Consider the following 27,878-nt stretch of genomic DNA (forward strand, 5'->3'; position numbering starts at 1 on the left):
TACTTCAGGTGTGATAAATTTTCAGAGATTGGCACCATAGCTTGTGGACTCTATAACTTTCACAATGACCAAATAATATACACCAATTTGGGTTATTTTTTACCAAAGATATGAAGCAGTATAAATTTTGGCCAAAATGTATGAAAAAAAATTACAATTTGAAAAATGTTATAACAGAAAGAAAAATGCATTTTTTTTTTACAGAAGTCTTTTTTCTTTTATAGCGCAAAAAAAAAAAAAAAAAAAACCCCAGAGGTGATTAAATACCACCAAAAGAAAGCTCCATTTGTGGGAAAAAAATACAAAATTTCATATGGGTACAGTGTTGCATAACTGAGTAATTTTCATTAAAAATGTGAGAGCACTGAAAATTGGTCTGGTTAGGAAGGGGGTTTAAGCGCCCAGTGGTTAAAGGAGCTGCAAGAATATCTGGCAAGTACTGGCTGTGTGGTACATGTGACAACAATCTCCCGTAGTCTTCATATGTCTGGGCTATGGGGTAGGGTGGCAAGACGGAAGCCTTTTCTTATGAAGAAAAACATCCAAGCCTGGCTAAATTTTTGCAAAAACACATCTGAAGTCTCACAAAAGCATGTGGGAAAATGTGTTATGGTCTGATGAAACCATGGTTGAACTTTTTGGCCATAATTCCAAAAGATAGGTTTGGGCCAAAAACTGCACATCATCAAAAGAACACAATACCCACGTGAAGCATGTTGGTGGCAGCATCATACTTTGGGGCTGTTTTTCTTCAGCCAAAAAGCATACATCGAACAAAGAAATGGCTTTAACAGTAGAAGATTATAGTTTTGGAATGACCCAGCCAGAGTTCAGACCTGAATCTGAGTGAAAATCTGAAGAGGGCTGTGCACAGGAGATGACAGCTTTGGAGTGTTTTTGCGAAAAAGAGTGGGAAAATATTGCCAAGTCAAGATGGGCAAAGCGGATAGACTCATACCCAAAAAGACCTAAGTGCTGTAATAAAATCAAAAGGTGTTTCAACAACGCTTTAAATTAAGGGGGTGAACACTTTTTTTTTTTACTTCCCTCCACTTAAAAGATTTCAGTTTGTTGTTCAACTAAGTTGTACAGTTTTATAGGTCACAATAAGGGTGGGAAAGGTTCTGAAATGATTTGTCTTTGTCTCATTTTTTACACCCAAAAAAATGACATTTTAGCAGGGGTGTGTAGACTTTTGTATATCCACTATATATACATCCTCACTAGGGTCCCAGCAGGCAGTGTTGTAAGTAATGGCGTTTAAATAAACGCTGTTACGTAATGATTGCCCGCCAAGGGGTAACTAGTAATCTACCTGATTTTACCCCAGCGGGAACGCCGTTGCCATTACATTGGCGGCGTTACCACGTTACTTTGAGCGTGCGGCGCGGGTGGGGGCAGTCCAGGCCGCCCGCCACTAGATGGCAGCAGAGTAATTGCTGAGTTGGCTGCCGCTGGTCACTAGCACATGTCAGTGAGTGAGTGAGAGCGCCGAGAGTACAGTGCAGCGCTGATCCATCCGTGATACCATTGAGCTATTGTTAGCTCCGGTCGGATCGTCCATCTCCTCTTGCTGGATCTTCGCTCCCCCTGGTCCCGGTAAGGCTTACACAGCACCAACGTGTTTTTCATCTTAGGCAGCACGCCCCCCCCCTTCCCGGGGGGCGGCATTAGTTGTGTTGAGCATACAGGCAGGCAGCAGTAAACATGTTCTTACTCTTCCTTAACCAGTTCTTTTTTTGCTGTCTGTGGGCTCCTTGTAGAGGTATTCCTCACTTCCTGCTCCGGTGATATCATAGGAAATGTGGGTAAATCTCCCAAAGGGTAAGGAACTCAACTATTCTCTGTTTTCTGATGATTCATCACACTTCACCTGCCCAGGCACTGGCAGCAATACTGTACAATATAGATTCAGTGTGCAGTGTGAGTGACACTGCTGCAGTGCACACTGAATCTATATTGTACAGTATTGCTGCCTGGGCAGGTGGAGTGTGATGATGATGATGATGATGATATTAATAGTTGTACACAGTATTGCATTTGCTGGGCCTGCCATGTACTGTACTGTACTATACTGTATAACTGCACTACAAAATTCCTTTACAAATAATGCATATTTTAAAATGTTATTACTAATAACTTATTAGTAATAACATTTTAAAATATGCATTATTTGTAAAGGAATTTTGTAGTGCAGTTATACAGTATAGTACAGTACAGTATATGGCAGGCCCAGCAAATGCAATACTGTGTACATATATTAATATTATCATCACACTCCACCTGCCCTGCAATACTGTACAATATAGATTCAGTGTGCACTGCAGCAGTGTCACTCACACTGCACACTGAATCTATATTGTACAGTATTGCTGGGCAGGTGGAGTGTGATGATGATATTAATAATTGTACACAGTATGAAATGTTTTAAAATACTGTATATAGTGTTTTTATTCTTCAATCAGTTAATATAAACATCTTTGACATTAAAGATGTTATAGAACGTAATTGCATTGTAGAATATGAAAAAAAAAAATCTCAGTTACTTTTCCGAGTAACTAGTTACTTTGCCAATAAAGTAACTGAGTCACTAACTCAATTACTTTTTCGGACAAGTAACTTGTAATTGTAACTAATTACTTTTTTAAAGGAAGATGAACAACACTGCCAGCAGGGTTGGTTGTCTTAACTATTATCTTATTTCTTACATTACTAACACAGACCAAGCAACATCTGAAGCTACAAATGGATCTGTGTTTCCAGTCTTTCACACAGTTAGTGAAGCACCTGACAATAGTAAGTTTGTATTTTATACATTTATATAATAACATTGACTTTCCTTTCTGCTTTTTTCTTTTAGGAAACACCAATTAGAATTGTCATTAAAATTACTAATATAGTGCTAATCACTGCTTTTCTAATAATTTAAAATGGACTGACATTTAATTTGACCCCTGTGCATTGTGCATTGTTATTTTAATGAAAGCTGCTGCTTTAAAAGTACTGCAAATCAATTTTGAAACTACATCAAAATGTTAAAGTTTGTCTGAGATTGTCAGGTTTGAGTTTACTTTAATGCCAGATTGGTTACGGTAAATATGGTAACATTGTATAAGGAATTAGTATTAGACCAGGAAAAGGGAATGTACTATGTCTAGGAAATGTTAGCAACAGCAGGCTTCTTTATTTTGGGGAAATAGCTTTTTACACCAAAGAGTAACTTGAAGTAATGCAATTACTACTAAAATGCTATTCCCATATGAAATTGCCTTTTTTATTCCCCTTTATTTATATAATTTCTATAATCTTTCCAATGTTGAATTTATTGCATTTAATTAAAAAATAAATGTATACATGAAATGAAAAAAAATTTGGACAAAAAATATGCTTACAAATGGGAGTAAGGGCCCTTTCACACGTACGTCCATCTATTTTTGGATGAAATACAGACATACATGTATCCCAATGGGATAGCGGGTGTCAGCGGATGAACATCCACTAACACCCGATCTCATCGGTCCCCGCTATGGTCTGATTCTGCAGCTGGAGGAAAATCCTATTTTTCCGTCCGTCTGCAGAGCATGTTCATCCGATCCCCCCATAGTGGAGGGCGGAGATCTGACAGGACGGTCCCTGCACACTGTGCAGGGACCGCACTGTCATCTGCCAGCTCAGCGGGGATCAACGGAGCGATCCCCGCTGAGCAAGCGGATGAGACATGTACGGATCCTCACAGGATGCGTACATGTGAAAGGGGCCTTTAGAATGATTTTACACACTTAGTGTTTTTATTCTTCAATCAGTTAATATAAACATCTTTGACATTAAAGATGTTATAGAACGTAATTGCATTGTAGAATATGAAAAAAAAATCTCAGTTACTTTTCCGAGTAACTAGTTACTTTGCCAATAAAGTAACTGAGTCACTAACTCAATTACTTTTTCGGACAAGTAACTTGTAATTGTAACTAATTACTTTTTTAAAGGAAGATGAACAACACTGCCAGCAGGGTTGGTTGTCTTAACTATTATCTTATTTCTTACATTACTAACACAGACCAAGCAACATCTGAAGCTACAAATGGATCTGTGTTTCCAGTCTTTCACACAGTTAGTAAAGCACCTGACAATAGTAAGTTTGTATTTTATACATTTATATAATAACATTGACTTTCCTTTCTGCTTTTTTCTTTTAGGAAACACCAATTAGAATTGTCATTAAAATTACTAATATAGTGCTAATCACTGCTTTTCTAATAATTTAAAATGGACTGACATTTAATTTGACCCCTGTGCATTGTGCATTGTTATTTTAATGAAAGCTGCTGCTTTAAAAGTACTGCAAATCAATTTTGAAACTACATCAAAATGTTAAAGTTTGTCTGAGATTGTCAGGTTTGAGTTTACTTTAATGCCAGATTGGTTACGGTAAATATGGTAACATTGTATAAGGAATTAGTATTAGACCAGGCAAAGGGAATGTACTATGTCTAGGAAATGTTAGCAACAGCAGGCTTCTTTATTTTGGGGAAATAGCTTTTTACACCAAAGAGTAACTTGAAGTAATGCAATTACTACTAAAATGCTATTCCCATATGAAATTGCCTTTTTTATTCCCCTTTATTTATATAATTTCTATAATCTTTCCAATGTTGAATTTATTGCATTTAATTAAAAAATAAATGTATACATGAAATGAAAAAAAATTTGGACAAAAAATATGCTTACAAATGGGAGTAAGGGCCCTTTCACACGTACGTCCATCTATTTTTGGATGAAATACAGACATACATGTATCCCAATGGGATAGCGGGTGTCAGCGGATGAACATCCACTAACACCCGATCTCATCGGTCCCCGCTATGGTCTGATTCTGCAGCTGGAGGAAAATCCTATTTTTCCGTCCGTCTGCAGAGCATGTTCATCCGATCCCCCCATAGTGGAGGGCGGAGATCTGACAGGACGGTCCCTGCACACTGTGCAGGGACCGCACTGTCATCTGCCAGCTCAGCGGGGATCAACGGAGCAATCCCCGCTGAGCAAGCGGATGAGACATGTACGGATCCTCACAGGATGCGTACATGTGAAAGGGGCCTTTAGAATGATTTTACACACTTAGTGTTTTTATTCTTCAATCAGTTAATATAAACATCTTTGACATTAAAGATGTTATAGAACGTAATTGCATTGTAGAATATGAAAAAAAAATCTCAGTTACTTTTCCGAGTAACTAGTTACTTTGCCAATAAAGTAACTGAGTCACTAACTCAATTACTTTTTCGGACAAGTAACTTGTAATTGTAACTAATTACTTTTTTAAAGGAAGATGAACAACACTGCCAGCAGGGTTGGTTGTCTTAACTATTATCTTATTTCTTACATTACTAACACAGACCAAGCAACATCTGAAGCTACAAATGGATCTGTGTTTCCAGTCTTTCACACAGTTAGTAAAGCACCTGACAATAGTAAGTTTGTATTTTATACATTTATATAATAACATTGACTTTCCTTTCTGCTTTTTTCTTTTAGGAAACACCAATTAGAATTGTCATTAAAATTACTAATATAGTGCTAATCACTGCTTTTCTAATAATTTAAAATGGACTGACATTTAATTTGACCCCTGTGCATTGTGCATTGTTATTTTAATGAAAGCTGCTGCTTTAAAAGTACTGCAAATCAATTTTGAAACTACATCAAAATGTTAAAGTTTGTCTGAGATTGTCAGGTTTGAGTTTACTTTAATGCCAGATTGGTTACGGTAAATATGGTAACATTGTATAAGGAATTAGTATTAGACCAGGCAAAGGGAATGTACTATGTCTAGGAAATGTTAGCAACAGCAGGCTTCTTTATTTTGGGGAAATAGCTTTTTACACCAAAGAGTAACTTGAAGTAATGCAATTACTACTAAAATGCTATTCCCATATGAAATTGCCTTTTTTATTCCCCTTTATTTATATAATTTCTATAATCTTTCCAATGTTGAATTTATTGCATTTAATTAAAAAATAAATGTATACATGAAATGAAAAAAAATTTGGACAAAAAATATGCTTACAAATGGGAGTAAGGGCCCTTTCACACGTACGTCCATCTATTTTTGGATGAAATACAGACATACATGTATCCCAATGGGATAGCGGGTGTCAGCGGATGAACATCCACTAACACCCGATCTCATCGGTCCCCGCTATGGTCTGATTCTGCAGCTGGAGGAAAATCCTATTTTTCCGTCCGTCTGCAGAGCATGTTCATCCGATCCCCCCATAGTGGAGGGCGGAGATCTGACAGGACGGTCCCTGCACACTGTGCAGGGACCGCACTGTCATCTGCCAGCTCAGCGGGGATCAACGGAGCGATCCCCGCTGAGCAAGCGGATGAGACATGTACGGATCCTCACAGGATGCGTACATGTGAAAGGGGCCTTTAGAATGATTTTACACACTTAGTGTTTTTATTCTTCAATCAGTTAATATAAACATCTTTGACATTAAAGATGTTATAGAACGTAATTGCATTGTAGAATATGAAAAAAAAATCTCAGTTACTTTTCCGAGTAACTAGTTACTTTGCCAATAAAGTAACTGAGTCACTAACTCAATTACTTTTTCGGACAAGTAACTTGTAATTGTAACTAATTACTTTTTTAAAGGAAGATGAACAACACTGCCAGCAGGGTTGGTTGTCTTAACTATTATCTTATTTCTTACATTACTAACACAGACCAAGCAACATCTGAAGCTACAAATGGATCTGTGTTTCCAGTCTTTCACACAGTTAGTAAAGCACCTGACAATAGTAAGTTTGTATTTTATACATTTATATAATAACATTGACTTTCCTTTCTGCTTTTTTCTTTTAGGAAACACCAATTAGAATTGTCATTAAAATTACTAATATAGTGCTAATCACTGCTTTTCTAATAATTTAAAATGGACTGACATTTAATTTGACCCCTGTGCATTGTGCATTGTTATTTTAATGAAAGCTGCTGCTTTAAAAGTACTGCAAATCAATTTTGAAACTACATCAAAATGTTAAAGTTTGTCTGAGATTGTCAGGTTTGAGTTTACTTTAATGCCAGATTGGTTACGGTAAATATGGTAACATTGTATAAGGAATTAGTATTAGACCAGGAAAAGGGAATGTACTATGTCTAGGAAATGTTAGCAACAGCAGGCTTCTTTATTTTGGGGAAATAGCTTTTTACACCAAAGAGTAACTTGAAGTAATGCAATTACTACTAAAATGCTATTCCCATATGAAATTGCCTTTTTTATTCCCCTTTATTTATATAATTTCTATAATCTTTCCAATGTTGAATTTATTGCATTTAATTAAAAAATAAATGTATACATGAAATGAAAAAAAATTTGGACAAAAAATATGCTTACAAATGGGAGTAAGGGCCCTTTCACACGTACGTCCATCTATTTTTGGATGAAATACAGACATACATGTATCCCAATGGGATAGCGGGTGTCAGCGGATGAACATCCACTAACACCCGATCTCATCGGTCCCCGCTATGGTCTGATTCTGCAGCTGGAGGAAAATCCTATTTTTCCGTCCGTCTGCAGAGCATGTTCATCCGATCCCCCCATAGTGGAGGGCGGAGATCTGACAGGACGGTCCCTGCACACTGTGCAGGGACCGCACTGTCATCTGCCAGCTCAGCGGGGATCAACGGAGCGATCCCCGCTGAGCAAGCGGATGAGACATGTACGGATCCTCACAGGATGCGTACATGTGAAAGGGGCCTTTAGAATGATTTTACACACTTAGGCCTCATTCACACTACGGCCGTTCGGGTCCGTCTGCCAGAGGAGACCACATTTAGGTACCTATGCTCTAGGGTGGGGATATTCAAGATTAGATGACTTTAAGAGGCTAAGAAAAGAAGGCTGGGACTGGACCTATGTAGTCATCCTTTAACATTTTCTTGTGGTTGGCATAAGCTGGTGGCATTACCTTGTGGTTTCAGTTGCCCTTTTCAACACAAAATCGATTTTTCACTATGTTTGCAATCATACTCCAGTTTTCATAAAGCAGAATTTTACCCATAACAACTTGATAAAGATAATGTTCTTTAGCATGGAACATACAGTCCACATTAATAATTATGCTACCAAAATAAGTGTGTGCTATAAATTGCCTCAAGCATGGCTCCTGTTTCGTCTTGTTGGAGGCTGCCATTTTGGTGAAGCCCAGAGCTTCAAAAAACAGTTACATTCCTGGAATGCTGGGATTGCTAACTGTCACATTTGCTTGTGTCCTCAACCAAACTGTCAAACCAACAAATGGCTTGTTTCATAACCATGGGCGTAGCATAAAGGGTTGCAGGGGTCACAATCACAACCACGCCCCTAGCTCCAGGGGGCCCCAGCAGCCTCCCTGTCATATTATCATATCCTCCACAAAGTCCAGCTCCGATTTTCCCTAGGGCCCCACAGCCACGCTCCAGTACTGGGCTTCTACTTTCCACAGTCCACATCCCTCCATTCTCATTGGCTGGGGTGAAGCTGTGAGCCATTTCCTGAATGTAGAGGAGCACAAGGTGAGAACAGCCCAGGATGGGGAAGTGTCTGTGCTGTGTGCTGGCAACATGGAATGGTAACCGTGCTTAGCAAATCAAGAGGAGGAGAGTGCCGTCCTATAGCCACAATGGGACTGATGTCACTGGTGAAGTAAGACACCGCTTAGTGTCTCCTAATCACCAGCTGGAATTCTCTGTACCCCCCCCCCACCCAGGGATGTCCGCTTACCCCACTTCCCTGACAACTGGGGAAAAGACAAACACCTCCAGGAGGTGACCTTCTCCCAACACCTGACAACACTGACAGAGAAACCTTCAGAAATTGCTAAAACAAATCCCTTAACACCTCCTCAGGGGGTCCCTGAAGGGCTGCAGGCTCCAGATTTTATGTCACATGGCTTTGCCCTCCCAGATCTAAGTTGCACCCCCATAAAGCCCCCTGACCACCCCCTCTGCCCTGGATAAAATGCCCGGCTGCTGAGCTCCTTTCCCATTACATCACTCTACACTTTTCCTCCTCTGCAGGGCTGAAATCACATTCCTTTACAACAGAGGCAGTCAGCCATGATCTGCACGGGGTGTATCTGCCTACTGCAACTACACTGCCACTCTGTCCAGAGATATTCACAGGTCAGAAGGGCAACATAAAAGACAGAAACAGCCTGTGAAGACTAACAGACTGTGTGTATAGGAATGTGATTTCAGCCCTGTGTAGTGTGGGGGGAAGGAGCTGTATACAGTGCTGGGATGGGAAAGGAGCCCTGCCAAGTGACCTGCCAGGGGTCCCTAATTCTCCAGCGGTGATCCCTGTCCTCTGATTCTCCAGTGGTAATCCCTGTCCTCTGATGTAAAGATGAACTCTGGGAACTCAAAACTCCTAAAACACTTTGAGTATCTTGGCGTGCGGTGGATGTATCTGCACGCACAGTGAAAGTGGTGGGTGGTAATGTGGCGGGGGGGTTAGGTCAACTTTTGCATTGGGGCCCACAAGCTTCAAGCTACGCCTCTGGTCATAACTAGGGTTGAGCGAACCCGAACTGTAAAGTTCGGGTTCGGTACGGACTTTGGGTTTTTCCCGAACCCGGACCCGAACCCGAATAATTGAAAAAAGTTTGGGTCCGGGATCGGAGTTTGGGAAAAAAAAATGTGCGGAGGTCCCCGCAAATTTAATAACCAGACCCTTTAGGTCTGGTATGGATATTCAGGGGAACCCCGCCGTCAATTTAAAACAAAAATGATGTGCGGTTCCCCCTAAATATCCATAACCAGACCCGAACCCGAATAATTGAAAAAAGTTTGGGTGCGGGATCGGAGTTCGGGGAAAAAAAAATGTGCGGAGGTCCCCGCAAATTCAAGACCCAGGTCTTTCCTCTTCTTGGGCTTACCCAGTGACGTAGCAGAGGGTACGTCAGAGGGGGCGGGGTCACGTGACGGGTGGCTCTGCCTCCTCTATATAAGAAATGTCACAGCTTCAGCCGCTCATTCGCTGGGCTGTGCCCAGCGGTGAGAGGAGGTCCGGGATGCTGCTGCGCTGGATGGATGGATCTTCTCATCGCCGGAGCGGAGATCACCCGACGCAGGATCTTCTCATCGCGGGAGATCACCCGCAGCTGTCGCAGGATCAGGACAACGCAGGAAGCCGGGAACGAGTGGATTTCTCACCGCTGGATGTCACTGGGCAAGCCGTCACTGGGTAAGCCCGAGAAGAGGAAAGGTCTTTCCTCTTCTTGGGCTTACCCAGTGACGTAGCAGAGGGTACGTCAGAAGAGGGGGCGGGGTCACGTGACGGGTGGCTCTGCCTCCTCTATATAAGAAATGTCACAGCTTCAGCTGCTCATTCGCTGGGCTGTGCCCAGCGGTGAGAGGAGGTCCGGGATGCTGCTGCGCTGGATGAATGGATGTTCTCATCGCCGGAGCGGAGATCACCCGATGCAGGATCTTCTCATCGCGGGAGATCACCCGCAGCCGTCGCAGGATCAGAACAACGCAGGAAGCCTGGAACGAGTGGATTTCTCACCGCTGGATGTTTTTTTTTTTTAATAAAGGACTTTATTCTTTGGTGTCAGTGTGTTTTTTTACAAGACTTTACACTTCCTTCGTGAAATGGTAGAGGTACAGTGTACCCCATTACCATTTCACACAGGGGGGGGGGGTCAGGATCTGGGGGTCCCCTTTGTTAAAGGGGTCTTCCAGATTCTGATAAACCTCCCACCCGCATACCCCCACAACCACCGGGCAAGGGTTGTGGGGATGAGACCCTTGTCCCCATCAACATGGGGACATCCTCCCCATGTTGAGGGCATGTGGCCTGGTGCGGTTCAGGAGAGGGGGGGCCGCACTCTGTCCCCCCCTTTTTTATGCGGCCGGCCAGGTCAACGTGCTCGGATAACGGGTCTGGTTATGGATATTTAGGGGGAACCGCACGTCATTTTTGTTTTAAATTGACGGCGGGGTTCCCCTGAATATCCATACCAGACCTGAAGGGTCTGGTTATGGATATTTAGGGGGAACCGCACGTCATTTTTGTTTTAATTTGACGGCGGGGTTCCCCTGAATATCCATACCAGACCTAAAGGGTCTGGTTATTGAATTTGCGGGGACCTCTGCACATTTTTTTTTCTAAAAGTCCGTGTCCCATTGACTACAATGGGGTTCGTGTTCGGGTTCCCGAACCCGAACTTTTTTTTTAAAGTTCGGGTTCGGACCCGAACCCGAACATCCAGGTGTCCGCTCAACTCTAGTCATAACTGATCACATGTGAAGCACTATGGTAGTTGCAGATGAAACAGAAGCAGCTTCCTTGTCTGTAAAGGATAGGTGGGTTTAATTCCACTTTGAAGCTGTCAGATCGGCCTGTCACGATACTGGATGAGATACATAAAACGGAAATTAAACATAAGGTCCATCGGAAGTTAGAAGAGGTGCAGAAATTGGAAAATTTAAAGATAGACCTAAAACAACTACTGGATCAAAAAATTCAAAACAAGCAGAGATACTTTGCCCATCGTTTTTACGAACAGGGAAACAGTGGGAGATTATTAGCTAGACAATAAACAACAGGAACAACGGCATGTTCATAATATTAAAGCGGGAAATAAGCAAATAACAGACTCCCAAGCAATAGCAGCTGAATTTCACTGCTTATATTCGTCATTGTATAATATAGAGCAGGCATCTAGGGGGGCAACAGACGGAGGGCAGGAGGATAAGTTCCGGGAATATATAGTGGCCTCAGGACTACAGGGTATACCGCCAGAAGCCCTGGAGGATTTGGAAAAAGAAATCTCTATTGAAGAACTGGAGAAAGTGATTTCAGCGTTGGGGCTCTTTTACAAGGGCAGCCCGTTCAGGCCCGCCTGCCAGTTTTTTAGGCGGACCTGAACAGGCGCTCAGTGCTCCTCTATGGAGCCGCGGATGTCAGCGGTGACATGCCCGCTGACATCCGATCCGCCAAAGTGTGACGGAGGAAAAACCTACTTTTCCATCCGTCTGGCGGATCGGGTGAACACGGACAGATGGTCCGTGTTCATCTGATTCCCCCATAGGGGAGAGCGGAGAAAAGACAAGGCGGTCCCTGCACAGTGTGCGGGGACCGCCATGTCATCCGCCGGCTCAGCGGGGATCAACGGAGTGATCCCCGCTGAGCAAGCGGAGGTTCACGGGGCAGATCATTACTGATCCGCCCGTGTAAAAGGGGCCTTAAGCTTGGGCAAAAGTCCAGGACCTGATGGTCTCACAAATATGTATTATAGGAAGTTTGCCCCAACCCTGTTAGCCCCGCTTGGTAGATACTTCAATGAAGTCTCAAATTCTAAACCTTTGCCGGCAGAGGCTCTGCTGGCATATGTGACAGTTCTCCCAAAAGAGGGGAAAGATCCCCAGAGTTGTTCCAGCTACAGGCCCATCTTCCTTTTTGAACTCCGACGTGAAGCTCCTGTCCAAAATATTGGCTCTGAGGCTACAGGCACACATAGTAAAGTTAATACATTTAGATCAAGCAAGGTTCATGAAGGGCCGAGATGCGAGGGATAATACCATTCGTGCCCTCCATGTTATGCACTGGATGCATAAAGGACCAAAGCAGAAACCGAGGGCCTGATTCCCAAAAAAGCTGCCTAACTTAACTTTCAGCAGTTAAGTTACACTGACTTAAAATCTCTACCTAAGTGCCCGATCTTCAAAGCACTTACCTAGAAATTTCAGGCCGTGTAACTTAAGTGCCGCCGTCGCAAGGCGGTCCTCCTCTCCGGGGGGCGTTTAAAATTTAAATGAGGCGCGCTCCCGCGCCGGCCGTACTGCGCATGCGTGTGACGTAATTTTCCCGACGTGCAGCGCGCGAACGTAATTGACGCCGGGCGGCTTTGAAGATTGCGACGGGACACTAAAGTTGCGACGGGTGAAAAAAAATATACGCGCCGGGAAAACAAATAATTATAAAAAAAAATGACAGCGTCGCTCAGCATGCATTCCTGAGAGGGAGAACTCCATGCCAATTTTCAAAGAAAAAACCGCCATGGGTTCCCCCCCCCCAGGAGCATACCAGGCCCTTAGGTCTGGTATGGGTTGTAAGGAGACCCCCCTACGACGAAAAATCGACGTAGGGGGTCCCCCTACAATCCATACCAGACCCGTATCCAAAGCACGCTACCCGGCCGGTCAGGAAAGGGAGTGGGGACGAGCGAGCGCCCCCCCCCTCCTGAGCCGTGCCAGGCCGCATGCCCTCAACATGGGGGGGTTGGGTGCTCTGGGGCAGGGGGGCGCACTGCGGGCCCCCCCACCCCAGAGCACCCTGTCCCCATGTTGATGAGGACAGGACCTCTTCCCGACAACCCTTGCCGTTGGTTGTCGGGGTCTGCGGGCGGGGGCTTATCGGAATCTGGGAGTCCCCTCAAATAAGGGGGCCCCCAGATACCGGCCCCCCACCCTAAGTGAATGGATATGGGGTACATCGTACCCCTACCCATTCACCTGGAGGCAAAAAGTAAAAGTTAGTAAACACACAACACAAGGGTTTTTAAAATAATTTATTATTCTGCTCCGGAGGCCCCCCTGTCTTCTTTATTAGCTCTATTACCAGGGGGGGCTTCTTCTTCCGCTCTCCGGGGGTCTTCTTCCACTCTCCGGGGGTCTTCTTCCACTCTCCGGGGGGGGTTTCTTCTTCCGCTCTCCGGGGGGGGGCTTCTCCGCTCTCCGGGGGTCTTCTTCTATCTTCGCCACTCTCCGCTGTTGACTCGGTGAACCCCGGTTCTTCTGCAGATGTCCGGTGCCTTCTTCTTCAGCGCTGGCTGCCTGCTATCTTTGTGTGTTAGCTCAATTAGTAACAGGCAGCCAGCGCGGTCTTCTGTGACGTCAGGTTCTTCTCTTCTGTTCTTCTCCCCTCTTCCGATGTTGACTCGTCGCATCTTGTCACTGCAATGATGGAAGCGCGCCTTGCATCCCATTTATATAGGCATCACCGTCCCATCATGCTCCGGTAGGTACCCACGTGGTGGGTGCACGTGGGTAGGCACCCACCACGTGGGTACCTGCCGGAGCATGATGGGACGGTGATGCCTATATAAATGGGATGCAAGGCGCGCTTCCATCATTGCAGTGACAAGATGCGACGAGTCAACATCGGAAGAGGGGAGAAGAACAGAAGAGAAGAACCTGACGTCACAGAAGACCGCGCTGGCTGCCTGTTACTAATTGAGCTAACACACAAAGATAGCAGGCAGCCAGCGCTGAATAAGAAGGCACCGGACATCTGCAGAAGAACCGGGGTTCGCCGAGTCAACATCGGAGAGCGGCGAAGATAGAAGAAGCCCCCCGGAGAGCGGAGAAGCCCCCCCCGGAGAGCGGAAGAAGAAACCCCCCCCCGGAGAGTGGAAGAAGACCCCCGGAGAGTGGAAGAAGACCCCCGGAGAGCGGAAGAAGAAGCCCCCCCTGGTAATAGAGCTAATAAAGAAGACAGGGGGGGCCTCCGGAGCAGAATAATAAATTATTTTAAAAACCCTTGTGTTGTGTGTTTACTAACTTTTACTTTTTGCCTCCAGGTAAATGGGTAGGGGTACGATGTACCCCATATCCATTCACTTAGGGTGGGGGGCCCCCTTATTTGAGGGGACTCCCAGATTCCGATAAGCCCCTGCCCGCAGACCCCGACAACCAACGGCAAGGGTTGTCGGGAAGAGGTCCTGTCCTCATCAACATGGGGACAGGGTGCTCTGGGGTGGGGGGGCCCGCAGTGCGCCCCCCTGCCCCAGAGCACCCAACCCCCCCATGTTGAGGGCATGCGGCCTGGCACGGCTCAGGAGGGGGGGCGCTCGCTCGTCCCCACTCCCTTCCTGACCGGCCGGGTAGCGTGCTTTGGATACGGGTCTGGTATGGATTGTAGGGGGACCCCCTACGTCGATTTTTCGGCGTAGGGGGGGTCTCCTTACAACCCATACCAGACCTAAGGGCCTGGTATGCTCCTGGGGGGGGAACCCATGCCGGTTTTGAATTTAAAAATTGCCGTGGAGTTCTCCCTCAGGAATGCATACCAAATGCCGTCGCTTGAATGGGCCTTTACAAGGTGTGACTAACTTTACACATTGTAAAACCAGCCCTAGTTTTGCGCAAGCAAAATCGGAACTTACGCAGAAATCACAATGCTGAAATGCCTTGAGAATCTGCTTAAGTCCTCATTTGCATACTCAAAGCTGCATTTCCATGAGAAATGCCCCCAGCGGCGGATGCGGTACTGCATCCTAAGATCTGACCGTGTAAGTGTCTTACACATGTCAGATTTTCTGCCTAACTTTGGAAAAAGCCTTTTGAGAATCGTTTCCAAAGTTAGGCACAGACTGAACAGCAGTTAAGTCTGCGTATCTCTTTTGGGAATCAGGCCCCGAGTGTAGTAATCTCAATGGATGCGGAAAAAGCTTTCGATAGAGTGGGTTGGGGATTCATGGTCGGAGTTCTGAGGGCCTGAAAGAAAGGATGATGGGATGGGTATTGGCACTTTATGCAAATCCCAGAGCAAGGCTAAAAGTAAATGGAAGACTCTCAGATTATTTTGAGATATGGAATGGGACCAGGCAGGGGTGCCCCCTGTCTCCACTGTTATTTGCTCTGGTGCTGGAGCCCTTTCTATGTACAATTCGGGAGAATTGGAAGATCAAGGGGATAGAGATTGGATCCATGGAACATAAGATATCAGCGTACGCAGATGATTTATTGTGTTACCTTTCTTCACCTCAGGAATCCATGATGGAATTAATGAAGGAGATAGAGAAATTTGTTTTTTTATCAAATTTCAAAATAAATATTGAAAAGTCTGTAGTTATGCCAATTCATGTATCCCTGAGGTTGAGAAGAAAGTTACAGGGAGCTTTCCCCTTTGAATGGAGTACGGACGCCCTATCGTATCTTGGGACCTATATAACTCCAGATGTAAAACGGTTATACGATATAAATTATGGTCCACTGGTTGTCTCGATAATACAAGATTTGAAGAAATGGAGAGGCCACGCACTGACGTGGTTTGGGAGGGTAAATGCGCTGAAAATGAACATAATCCTCAGGCTTATTTACATCCTACACGCCATTCCGATAACTCTGCCACAGATTTTTTTTAAGCAAATAAGGAGTGCCCTCACGACTTTTGTATGGGGAGATAAACACCACAGACTGGCATATGAGATGTTGAGGAGATCAAAGGGGGAGGGAGGGGTAGGTTTCCCAGATATAGGGACTTACTACAGAGCCATGGCCCTGGTTCGTATTATAAACTGGTGCCATGACTCAGACAGTAAAGGATGGGTATCAGTGGAGAAAACGTTGGCAGGAAGACACTTGGCAGGGGCACCAAGGATTCCAGCCGCTTATAGGGGACTGTCAGAATATGTATCACCCTTGACCAAAACAACACTTACAATATGGGACAGAATGAATAAGACAGGAAGATTTGCCCCCCCCCCCCCCGATATCACCCTTGACACCCATGGAGGGTTTTCCCTGGTTTCCCCAGGGGGAGGAAAGAGGTAGTTTAGGGCGTTGGGGTAGGGAGGGGAAAGGAAACTGTGCAGGAGTGGCACCACAAGGGAAACTTCTTCCATTGGGGGTTTTAGTAAAGAATATGGGGGGGGGGGTAATGACGGAATGGAAATATGGTCAGTTGAGGGATTTGTTTAATAAATGGAAACATCAGATTAGACCCGCAAATCCCCTGAACACTTTTGAGGAGTGGTGTGTTAATTTATCAGAGCCGACGAATGTATAAGTTGGTGCTGAGTGCTCACGGTCACACAACTCCCTATTACATTCGTGAGTGGGAAAAGGAACTGGGCCATAATTTTACGACAGAACAAGTGGATAGATTGATACAAGAGATGTCATATAAATTTCTCACTAGATGGTACCGGACTCCGACTCGCCTGGTGCAGATGTACCCGTCCGCAGATATTAACTGCTGGAGGGGATGCAACCAGAAGGGGTCATTTTTACATCTATGGTGGCACTGTCCCAAGATCAAGAAATTTTGGGATGAGATAACACCTTGGATAAAAAAGTTAACACTTAGAGCTATAGAGCCCTCCCCACTACATTTCCTTTTTCATGGGATGCCATGACGATATATGTTGGCATAATAGCATGGCTGCGCAAATGGGCGGACCCGTATGTTCCCTTTAAATCATGGGCTATCAGGTCCATGTGCTCACCCTCCGCGCACTGTGAAAGTGTGCCCGTGGGACCCGCAGACTCGATGTCCGCCAGAGGCCCGCAATTGTGACACGGAAGGAGAGGCAGAACGGGGAGATGTAAACAAGGCATTTCCCAGTTCTGCCTAGCAACATGACAGGGATCTACTGCTCCCAGTGATCGTGAGCAGTGATATCTGTGGTGTTCCAGGAAGCCCATCCCCCCTACAGTTAAAACACACTGAGGGAACACATTTAACCCCTTGATCGCCTCCTCGTGTTTAACCCCCTTTCCTGCCAGTGACATTTACACAGTAATCAGTGCATTTTTATAGCACTGGTCGCTGTATAAGTGTCAATGGTCCCAAAATAATGTCAAAAGTGTCCGATCTGTCCACCGCAATGTCGCAGTCACAATAAAAATCGCAGATCACCGCCATTACTAATAAAAAAAAATGAATAATAAATATGCCCCAAATCTATCGCCTATTTTGTAGACGCTATAACTTTAGCGCAAACCAATCAATATACGATTATTGCGTTTTTTTTTTTTATTTACCAAAAATATGTAGAAGAATACATATTGGCCTAAACTGAGGAAGAAATTATTTTTTTATATATTTTTGGGGATATTTATTATAGCGAAATGTAAAAAATATTGCTTTGTTTTCAAAATTGTTGCTATTTTTTTTTTTTTAAAGCACCAAAAAATAAAAACCGCAAAGATAATCAAAGACCATCAAAAGAAAGCTCTGTTTTTGGGAAAAAAAAGTATGTCAATTTTGTTTGGGTGCAAGGTCACACGACCGCGCAATTGTCAGTTAAAGCGACATAGTGCCGTATCGCAAAAAATGCTCTGGTCAGGAAGGGGATAAATCCTTTCCGGGGCTGAAGTGGTTAAGCAGTATATTTTTTGTGATTCTGTTGCAAAGTTTCTTAATTGGAGATCATCCCAGTAACATAATTATTTGTTGCAGGCCTGCAACACTAAGCTGCTGCTAACTAGTGGCATCATTGACAGCCTGCCATATGTGCTGCTTCTGTTGGCCATTGGGCAAGCTATAAGGTCTGTAGGAGGTATGTACAGATCTCATAATTGGCCCAGCAGCCTACTGAAGGAGCACACACTGCTGACTGATAACGCTGCTGCTGATAGTGAGGCAGTGGCCTAGTACTGTCAGCCTGAATCAGGAAGTGCTAATACTGGCAGGATCTACAGATAAGACATTTTTTCAACAGATTTGGATTGATGCCAAACATACTGATAATTGATTTAGTGTTGACACACTTTTAATTATGTATTATAGGATTTAGAGCTACATTAATGTGTGCCTTTTATTTCTGTTTGGAATTCAGCATAGGGCTCATTCATTGTTTTGGGAAAGAACTAGTTAAATTCTAGCAGCTCTATAGCGCTAGATTGAAATCAGACAGGAGTAGGTGCAAGGTGCATGGATCTGAACGCATATCCTGGCCTGCACCCACTCTTACCCACATGTCAAACTTTGAAATGCCGCTGCATGTGCATCCACTTCTATGGGCTGCCTACTGGCAGCTTTGGGGTGGACATGCATGAATCTGTCAGCGGCTTTGCACATAGGACAGGACAAAACGCCCATCTGAATGAGCCCTAAAAGCTGAGAAGTGGGAACACAGACAATTACATATTTTTATATCTCATCATAACATTCAACAGGTGAAACAATAACACAGCCTGTATTTTCCACCTCGCCTGCAGATACCAAAGCACCTGACAGTGGTAAGTGCACAATCTACAAATATAAATCACAGTAGCAATAAACTGCAAAACTGCTATTGTTCCTCTAGCTCGGGGATATGCAATTAGCGGACCTCCAGCTGTTGCAGAACTACAATTCCCATGAGGCATAGCAAGACTCTGACAGCCATAAGCATGACACCCAGAGTCAGAGGCATGATGGGACTTGTAGTTTTGCAACAGCTGGAGGTCCGCTAATTGCATATCCCTGCGTCGAGCTGATATGTCATTGAGTATTTGTATTACAATTTACGATATAATAGTCTTAAAATGTGTTTTTAATATAAATGAATATTTCTTTCAGAAAATGTCAAATTAGGAGTATTAAGGAAGTAGAGGAGAAATTTGGCATACATTCCTAAAGTGACATTGTCAGCATAGAATCACCTTTCAGTGGCCCTTCGCTTCTCCCCAGTCCCTGCATATGTATAAAGTATATATATAAGTGCATAATATTATACAGAAATTTTAGAATGCCAGACACTAAAATGATTATCAAAGATTAATAAAAAATAGAATATAAATATATATTTTTTTTATGTAAGGCCAAAGAGGGAAAAAGGTGGCAACTACAAAATATGCGCCTTAAGTTCCTCATTTAGACCAGTGTGGATGATTATGTAGCGATACGTATGAGCCCAATGGTAATACACTGTATATACCTAATAAGGTGTAACCATGTAGTGTGACACAAAAAATGTAGTGGCAATAATTGCCCAACAACAAAATGTGAAATATAAATAATTGAAGTGAACAATATAAAAAAAAATGTGAAATAGTGTCCATGGAAAAAAAAAGAAACAATGAAGATGTCATGAGATGCGAAGGAACTTCCCATTGAAAATCTTCAAATAAAGGTGAAATACATATACCGCAACCGTTGGACCCAAATGTCGTACGACAGTGGATCAATCGAGCTTGGGATGTCCCACAAAGATGTCACCGGATGTCATCGACCCAATAAGGGGAAGGAAGATCAGATGTTCATCTGCCACCGATTGCCGATGAATCTGGTGATCTGGTCTTCCTTCCCCTTCTTGGGTCGATGACATCTGATTGCCTATGAGGTAGACTCCATTTTCTTTTGGACTTGGGACATCCCAAGCTCGATCGATCCACTGTCGTACGACATTTGGGTCCAACGGTTGCGGTAAGCGCATATGTATTTCACCTTTATTTGATTTTCATTGGGCACTATTTCACATTTTTGTTTATATTGTTCACTTCAATCATTTGTATTTCACATTTTGTTGTTGGGCAATTATTGCCACTACATTTTTTGGTTCACACTACATGGTTACACCTTATTAGGTATATACAGTCTATTTGAAAGGATGTAGTTGGACAGTTTCCAGAATAGACACGGTATTCCAGTCCTTAAAGTGTTAAAATAAAGAAGGGGCAAACTAAATGTGCCTACTCAGAATAATTAGGACCTTATGGAGATAGTGTGTTTATTGGTAGGTGAGCATATATAACACAAAGGTTTATGAAAAATACAAAATGTATTAAATAGAAATAAAAGGACATAATCATAAAATAATTTTAGACCCTTATTGAATGCTGGTTACAAAGTACTGATGCTGGACACCAACATGTTTCGCAATTAAGCGTCGTCAGGGCGCCGCATCCATCTATCTTTGCATCTGATCATACATAAAACAAAATACATGTCATTAGTATAGATCTACATTCAAGTATTTTATATAACATCATTTTTAAGTCATTACATTGTTAGTAATCGATTTCATACATTGTGCTCACCTAGTCTGTGGGACTTTGAAGAGACTGCATATATCACTGCGTGAGCACCAAACAGCGCTGATCAGTCATCAGAGGCCATACACCCGGTGGAAGCAAGACCCATCAGGTTGCTGTGGGGCTGTTGGACCTTGCTAGAGCTCATAGAGCATGTGGGGTCAGAATCTACAAAGATTCAATATAATAATTTATATGATATTGTATAAATTGACATAATCTAACGTAGAGAAGCTCAATATATTAGATGTCAAAGTCAAAGTACCTGCTATTTTAATAACTGTGATCCCACATGAATGATTTCCATATATGAGTATAGGGCTTCAGGCAGATGGGGAAATGGAGCCAATAGATACGCAACTATACTGGCGCTAAAAGAGTAATAATAGAATCATTATCAAGAAATGGCCAGATGGTTTATGGTACAACAATAATAATAATAATACTGCTCCCAGGTCTGCTACTGGTCTGGCTTCCATCGGGTGTATGGTCTCTGATGACACTTGTATGGCCTCATCCACACTTGTCTGAATTTTGTCATATTCCTGTGTAGCTGCTTCACTCCCATTCAGGGTTCTTTTTTGACACATTTATTTTTGTTTTTGGGTAGTGCACATATTTTCCTTTTTACATTGTCCTCATTTAGACCTCCTGGCGACAGAGTATTAAGATGATAGATCCAAAAGGTTTCTCCGCGGCAGAGGGTATGAAAGTCGCAAGGGGGAATTTGCTCCAAAACCCAGACCTGAAGGCCATTGGTGGAGCAATTATGAGTGTATTTAAACTGACAGAGAACACTATGATCAGTACTACCTTCCTCAATGAGTCTCCGGTGTTTGCTGAAATGTGCCTGGACTGTGCAAATTGTCCTGCCTATGTAAAGGAGACTGCAGGGACATGAGAGGTAGTATATGACAAAGTTAGTAGAACAGATGAAAAAGGAGCTGATGGAAAAAGTTTTACCCTTGTTGTTGGTTAAACTCGTTTTGCAATAGTCAACAAATTTATACAGTTTACATTTCCTACATTTAAACATCCCTATTATGTTGAACAAAGAAGCTATAGGATGGGAATAGGGCTTATTACTGGGTGGTAGTTTGCTGAGGACAATTCTGATTTTGACATTAGGAATCCTTTGGTACACAAATTTGGGTCTGTTTGGAAGGACCGGCCCCCAACTTGGGGCCTTCAAAAGCATCTCCCAATGTCTATCAATGACCTTCTCCATTTAAAACAGGAGAGGAACTATGAATATAATATCAGACCCAGAGGTGGTCTCTATTTTAACTGCCCTAGTATGAGTGATGGCATATGTTTTGAAGGATTGTTCAACTAAGGTGGGGGTCAAAACCTTTTTCCAAAAATCATTCTTTGAGGATCTGACCTTGGGAAAAGAAGTCCGGGTTGAGCCACGTGTACAGTTCTTTTAGGGTCTATTAAACAGTCCTTTGGGGATGATAATAATTTGCGGGAGCTGCATGGTTATTCCTGCTTGTTCTAGCTTCAGTCCATCTTTCCTCCTGCTCAGCCATCCATCTTCTCATTCATCCATCCATGCGTCCCATCTCTCCCTTTACCTTGTTGATGCTTCATAGAAAAAGGTTTTAAAGAACTAAGTTATTCTGTACTTCCCAATGGAGCGCTGTATGTACTGTGTACTCATACACTTTTTTAGATTCCCTTCCAAAATAAGCTTTTTTTATATAGAAAAAAAATATGAATCAGGTGTTAAACCCCTTAAAAATACAGTATGTCACTGGCAAAAAAAGTGCCAGTGATACACAGACCCGAAACGTATAGCGTATAGAATGCTTTACTATCAGCGATGATTGCAATGGCGTTTTTAGCACGCTGTACTTATTAGTGAATCGTCATGCATCCAAGCTAATGTTAAATTATGAAATACAAGTTTTTGATATTTTTTTTATTTGAATTTTTTATAGGCATTTCAGAAACTACTTCAGATGAACTCTTCACCAACAACTCAACAACAGCTACAAAAGGCACGACAACTCCTCTAGGACGTATGTGAAATACTTGGTTCATACTGCAAGGGCTCATTTACACTTGCGACCAGAGGCATAAAAAAAAGGCCAGTGAGCTGCAGTTTTACTGTCCCCCTAAACTTAATACAACAGCTAGAGGGGGTTGTACACATGCCATGGCTGCAACAAAAAGTATACCCCTTGTCACATTCAGTAGGAAATAGTGAAACATTTGCATGAATTTCAGCAAGGGGCAGCAAGGGCTTCTGCAAATGCAAAATCACAATAACTGCTTTGCACATAATGTCAAGCCTGCCTTATTCCATCGTAGTCAGATCTTTCCAACTCCATCAGAATCAAGACAGTTTGTGGATCTTCATGCCATTAACAGACTCTGCTTTTAGGGTACATGCATATGTAGTATACACTGGCAGGCACAACAAAATGGTATGCTCCATAGAAATATATTGTAAACATAAGGCTGGTAACCATATATAACTGTATACCCAACACCTTTAAAAATTCTTTCTTACGCTGTTTTGTTTTTCATTCTATTCTGTTTAGAACATTCAGAAACTGCAGGTAAGCCTTACTCTCTCATTCTACTTTAACTTACTTTGGTCATGTTGTGTGATGTGGCTTAGATGCAAGGAACCAGCACTCCCTATTCACATGGCGCACTTCTGTACCAGAAGTCATGAATGAGTAGTGCAGGAGTGAACAGGGGATGCTAGTTCCCTGCATCTCTAAGTGGCTGCCATGAAAATCCAATGTACAACATATTGGGCCAGCGTTTCTCAACCTTACTTTAGTCATGGCATCCTTTAACAGCATGCAAAATCATGAGGCAATCCTAATAACACCAGGGAGGCCAAATAAAGAAAACTCACATAAGCAGCTTCACCAGAGGGCCAATAGCAGTGTAACCAGTAGAAATACTTTATTGAGATCACTTATCAAAAAACAACATTTAGCCAAAAGGCATACAAAGCTCATGTGGGTGAAACGCATTGACATTCGCAGTGTCAATGAGCTGCAGGCTCTGTCCATACAGGAAGAGCATTGAATGCCTCCCCATCTACCACATACTGCATGGCAGGTCTACCTTGTCCAAGCCAAAGCATGTGATGACTGAAATTGCTAGCTGCTGGCAGCACTAAGAGAGACAGCAAGATCTCGATCAAAGTGAGAACAGTCAAATGTGACAGAACATACAGCATTGGAGTGGTGAGAGCCTCTGAGCAAATCCTTAGGACTTCTATATGTTATTCTAGAGAGCCGGTTAGTCAGGTTGGATGGATTGTTGGCTGCTGAACTTATGCATTGGCGGTTAGTTAGGCTTTGCGCTTTTGGAACTGCATAAGCCACTTTCTAATCTCCTGTTACTATCCTCTCTGCCGACGCTGTGTCTCCATATGGATTAACTGAAAGGGCTGGCTGATATGGTGACTGGTTCCACTAACCACTTTATTGCCAGAATCTATGACTAATTGCTGCAACTATATAGACTTCTGTCAAATGGATACGGTTCATCTATCGGACACCAAGACTGATGTATATTTACCTTACTGCAATTTTGTGGCATACCAATTAGGTGGCTACACCTCAAGTGTCAACTGCAGCCAGGGACTATTATTAAATTTGGACATGATACAAGCATATTAGTGTGCCTACCTAGGAGGCTTTGAACGATAATGCCCAATATTGCTGATTTGAACCTTCCTCTATTGGTAAGGCACCAATGTAGATTAGGTTCGGATTCCCATGCTTGATTTACTCATTTCCAGATAGCTTGATTCGCACCAGTGTGAAATCTGGTGATAATACCACTATGCACATTTAGGTTGATTCCAGGCATACCTTGTGGTTGGCTATGTCCTGGATTGACTGTTCTAACATTTCTGCATAGCACTAACCTTATACTGAATATGCACGAATCTCAGTGTGATTGTATATAATGGTGGCCCGGGCTCAAGTGGTTTTAAGGTGACAACATTGTCAATCCTTGATTTTAACAGTGACTGTTTTTATGCCTTTTGGCTAAATGTCGTTTTTTGAGAAGTGATCTCAATAAAGTATTTCTACTGCTTACACTGCTGTTGGTCCTCTGGTGAAGCTGCTTTGGTGGGCTGTCTTTCTTTGGCCTCCCTGGTGTTATTAGGATTGTGTCTTTAGCATAAGAGGAACCCCATTAATTTATATAGCGAGTCAGTGATCAGTTGTTTTTGGACTGCTAATTGAGGTCTCCCTAGATGGGACAACCTCATCTTATTGCCTTGGCATTTGGTTGCTCTCTCTCTGCCTCTCAGGGGCCCCTCTACATCTCCCCCGTGACTCCCAGGCTAGATTCCCTAGGTACTCTGTGCCACAGGTCTGGTTCCAAAAGACAGGGAGTCGGCTGCTAGTGAAGGGGACAAGCATAACACCCCTTCACCACGAGAGTAGCCAATACCTAATGCCAAGTCACCCATTCCCTTGCTGGTTGGCTGCTTTAAGCGATGATACATGATTGTCTCTAGAAAGTCCCTGCTGAACCTGCTAAATTTAGATCCATCCATGTGCAGTTTTACAAAGTTAGCATTTTACCATTTATCAGTTTATTAGATCCACCCATCAGGACGGCTTTTACATGAGAAAGCTAAGCCTTGATCATCTACCAAGATAGCCACTACCACACAAAGACACAGCGTGGAATAAAGCATTGTAAGCTGGTCCCAGGGATATATATATATATATTTATATATGTTTATATACATTATATATATATATATATATATATATATATATATATATATATATATATATATATATATATATATATATATATATATATATATATATATATAAATAATATATATATAATCTACAGTATCTCACAAATTTGGGTACACCCCCACATTTTTGTAAATTTTTTAAAGCGGGGGTTCCGCGGGAAAACTTTTTTTTTTGTTGCGTCTACCGCTCTTAATACAATTAGCATTGTACTCATGTGTCTTATTTTTCTAGCCCTAAGCATCGAGATTCGGCCGTAAAGAAGTATTTATAAAAATCTGTCCTGTAGTGATCCATCTTGATTGTGGGCACTGTGAAGCCCACAAGCAAATACTTCCGGGATGGGCAGTGTTGACAGCGAGTGTTGACTGAATGTGCCTAATGACTCATCTCCTGGGAAGCATGACGCTGTGCTCCCAGGAGACTTTGCGATCGAGTCCCAGAAAACACTGGGGCGCTTACGAAGTTAATGACACGCCCACTCCCGCGGGAGGGATACCCGGAAGAGCCTGGTATTCCAAGCAGAATAAAGGTACTGTAATCGTTAAAAAATAAATTAATAGCAGATTGTAAATGTACTTAGTGTGGCGGTCTTAATCAGATACATTCTCTATTAAGGGTGAACCTCCGCTTTAATTAGATCTTTTCATGTGACAGCACTGAAGAAATTACACTTTGCACCTCAAAATAACTCCACACACAACCATTAATGTCTAAACCGCTGACAACAAAAGTGAGTACTCCCCTAAGTGAAAATGTCCAAACTGGGCCCAATTAGCCCTTTCCCCTCCCCGTGTTATGTGACTCATTAGTGTTACAAGGTCTCAGGTGTAAATGGGGAGCAGGTGTGTTAAATTTGGTTTTATTGCTCTCAAACTTGTCACTGGAAGTTCAACATGGCACCTCATGGCAAAGAACTCTCTTAGGATCTGAAAAAAAGAATCTTTGCTCTACATAAAGATGGCCTAGGCTATAGCAAGATTGCCAATACCCTGAAACTGAGCTGCGACACGGTGGCCAAGACTATACAGTGGTTTAACAGGACAGGTTGCATTCAGAACAGGCCTCGCCATGGTGGAACAAAGAAGTTGAGTCCACGTGCTCAGCATCATATCCAGAGGTTGTCTTTGGGAAATGATGAATGAGTGCTGCCAGCATTGCTGCAGAGTTTTAAGTGATGGGGGGTCAGCCTGTCAGTGCTTAGACCATATGCCGCACACTGCATCAAATTGGTCTGCATGGCTGTTGTCCCAGAAGGAAGCCTCTTCTAAAGGATTGCACAAGGATTAAGGACATGGATTACTGGAACCATGTCCTGTGGTCTGATGAGACCAAGATAAACTTATTTGGTTCAGATGGTGTCAAGCGTGTGTGGCTGCAACCAGGTGAGGAGTACAACGACAAGTGTGTCTTGCCTACAGTCAAGCATGGTGGTGGGAGTGTCATGGTCTGGGTCTACCGGCACTGGGGAGCTACAATTCATTGAGGGAACCATGAATGCCAACATGTACTGTGACATACTGAAGCAGAGCATGATCCCTTCCCTTCGGAGACTGGGCCACTGGGCAGTATTCCAACATGATAACAACCCCAACACACCTCCAAGACAATCACTGCCTTGCTAAAGAAGCTGAGGGTAAAGGTGATGGACTGGCCAAGCATGTCTCCAGACCTAAGCCATATTGAGCATCTATGGAGCATCCTCAAACGGAAGGTGAGCTCTAACATCCAACAGCTCCGTGATGTCGTCAAGGAGGAGTGGAAGAGGACTCCATTGGCAACCTGTGAAGCTCTGGTGAACGCCATTTGCAAGAGGGTTAAGGCAGTGCTGGAAAATAATGGTGGCCACACAAAATATTGACATATTGGGCCCAATTTGGACATTTTTACTTAGGGGTGTACACTCTTTTGTTGCTAGCAGTTACTGTAGATACTGTGTATGTATGTTTATATATATATATTTATATATATATATATATATATATATATATATATATATATATATATATATATACAGTCATGGCCGAAATTGTTGGCACCCCAGAAATCTCGGCCCATTTCAGAAGATCTTACACGGCCATCGCTCAGCTTGCTGACATTCAGCGGCGACACAACCTGCCCGCCAGACATCTTATTTGTGACTGCCCGATGAGATGGAACTCAACATTGTATATGCTTGATAGGCTGCTCCAGCAGAAACGTGCAGTTAAGGACTACCTGTACGAACTCTGCAGCAGGACAGGTTCTGGGGAGCTTGTTTTTTTTTCACTGTGCCAGTGGCTGCTCATGCGCGACTCATGCAGACTTCTGCGGCCATTTGATGAGATCACCAAACTGGTCAGTCGCAGCCAGGGCGCCATTAGTGACATCATACCTTACGC

The 27,878-nt window shown here is 43.2% G+C and overlaps 1 protein-coding gene across 2 annotated transcripts in view; it reads left to right on the forward strand.

The window, feature by feature from the left end:
- Window positions 1-27,878, forward strand: part of LOC120919385 — a 63,698-nt gene that overhangs the window by 18,831 nt on the left and 16,989 nt on the right. Inside the window, exons 3-6 of one of the 2 annotated variants that reach the window (XM_040331535.1) lie at window positions 2,722-2,796; window positions 18,902-18,964; window positions 22,684-22,764; window positions 23,290-23,307. In XM_040331535.1, the coding sequence (XP_040187469.1) occupies window positions 2,722-2,796; window positions 18,902-18,964; window positions 22,684-22,764; window positions 23,290-23,307 (237 nt within the window). The remainder of the gene's footprint in view (window positions 1-2,721; window positions 2,797-18,901; window positions 18,965-22,683; window positions 22,765-23,289; window positions 23,308-27,878) is intronic. The other variant, XM_040331543.1, reaches the window with a different exon arrangement.

The sequence above is a fragment of the Rana temporaria genome, chromosome 1 (genome assembly GCF_905171775.1).
Source record: "Rana temporaria chromosome 1, aRanTem1.1, whole genome shotgun sequence".
Lineage (NCBI taxonomy): Eukaryota > Metazoa > Chordata > Amphibia > Anura > Ranidae > Rana > Rana temporaria.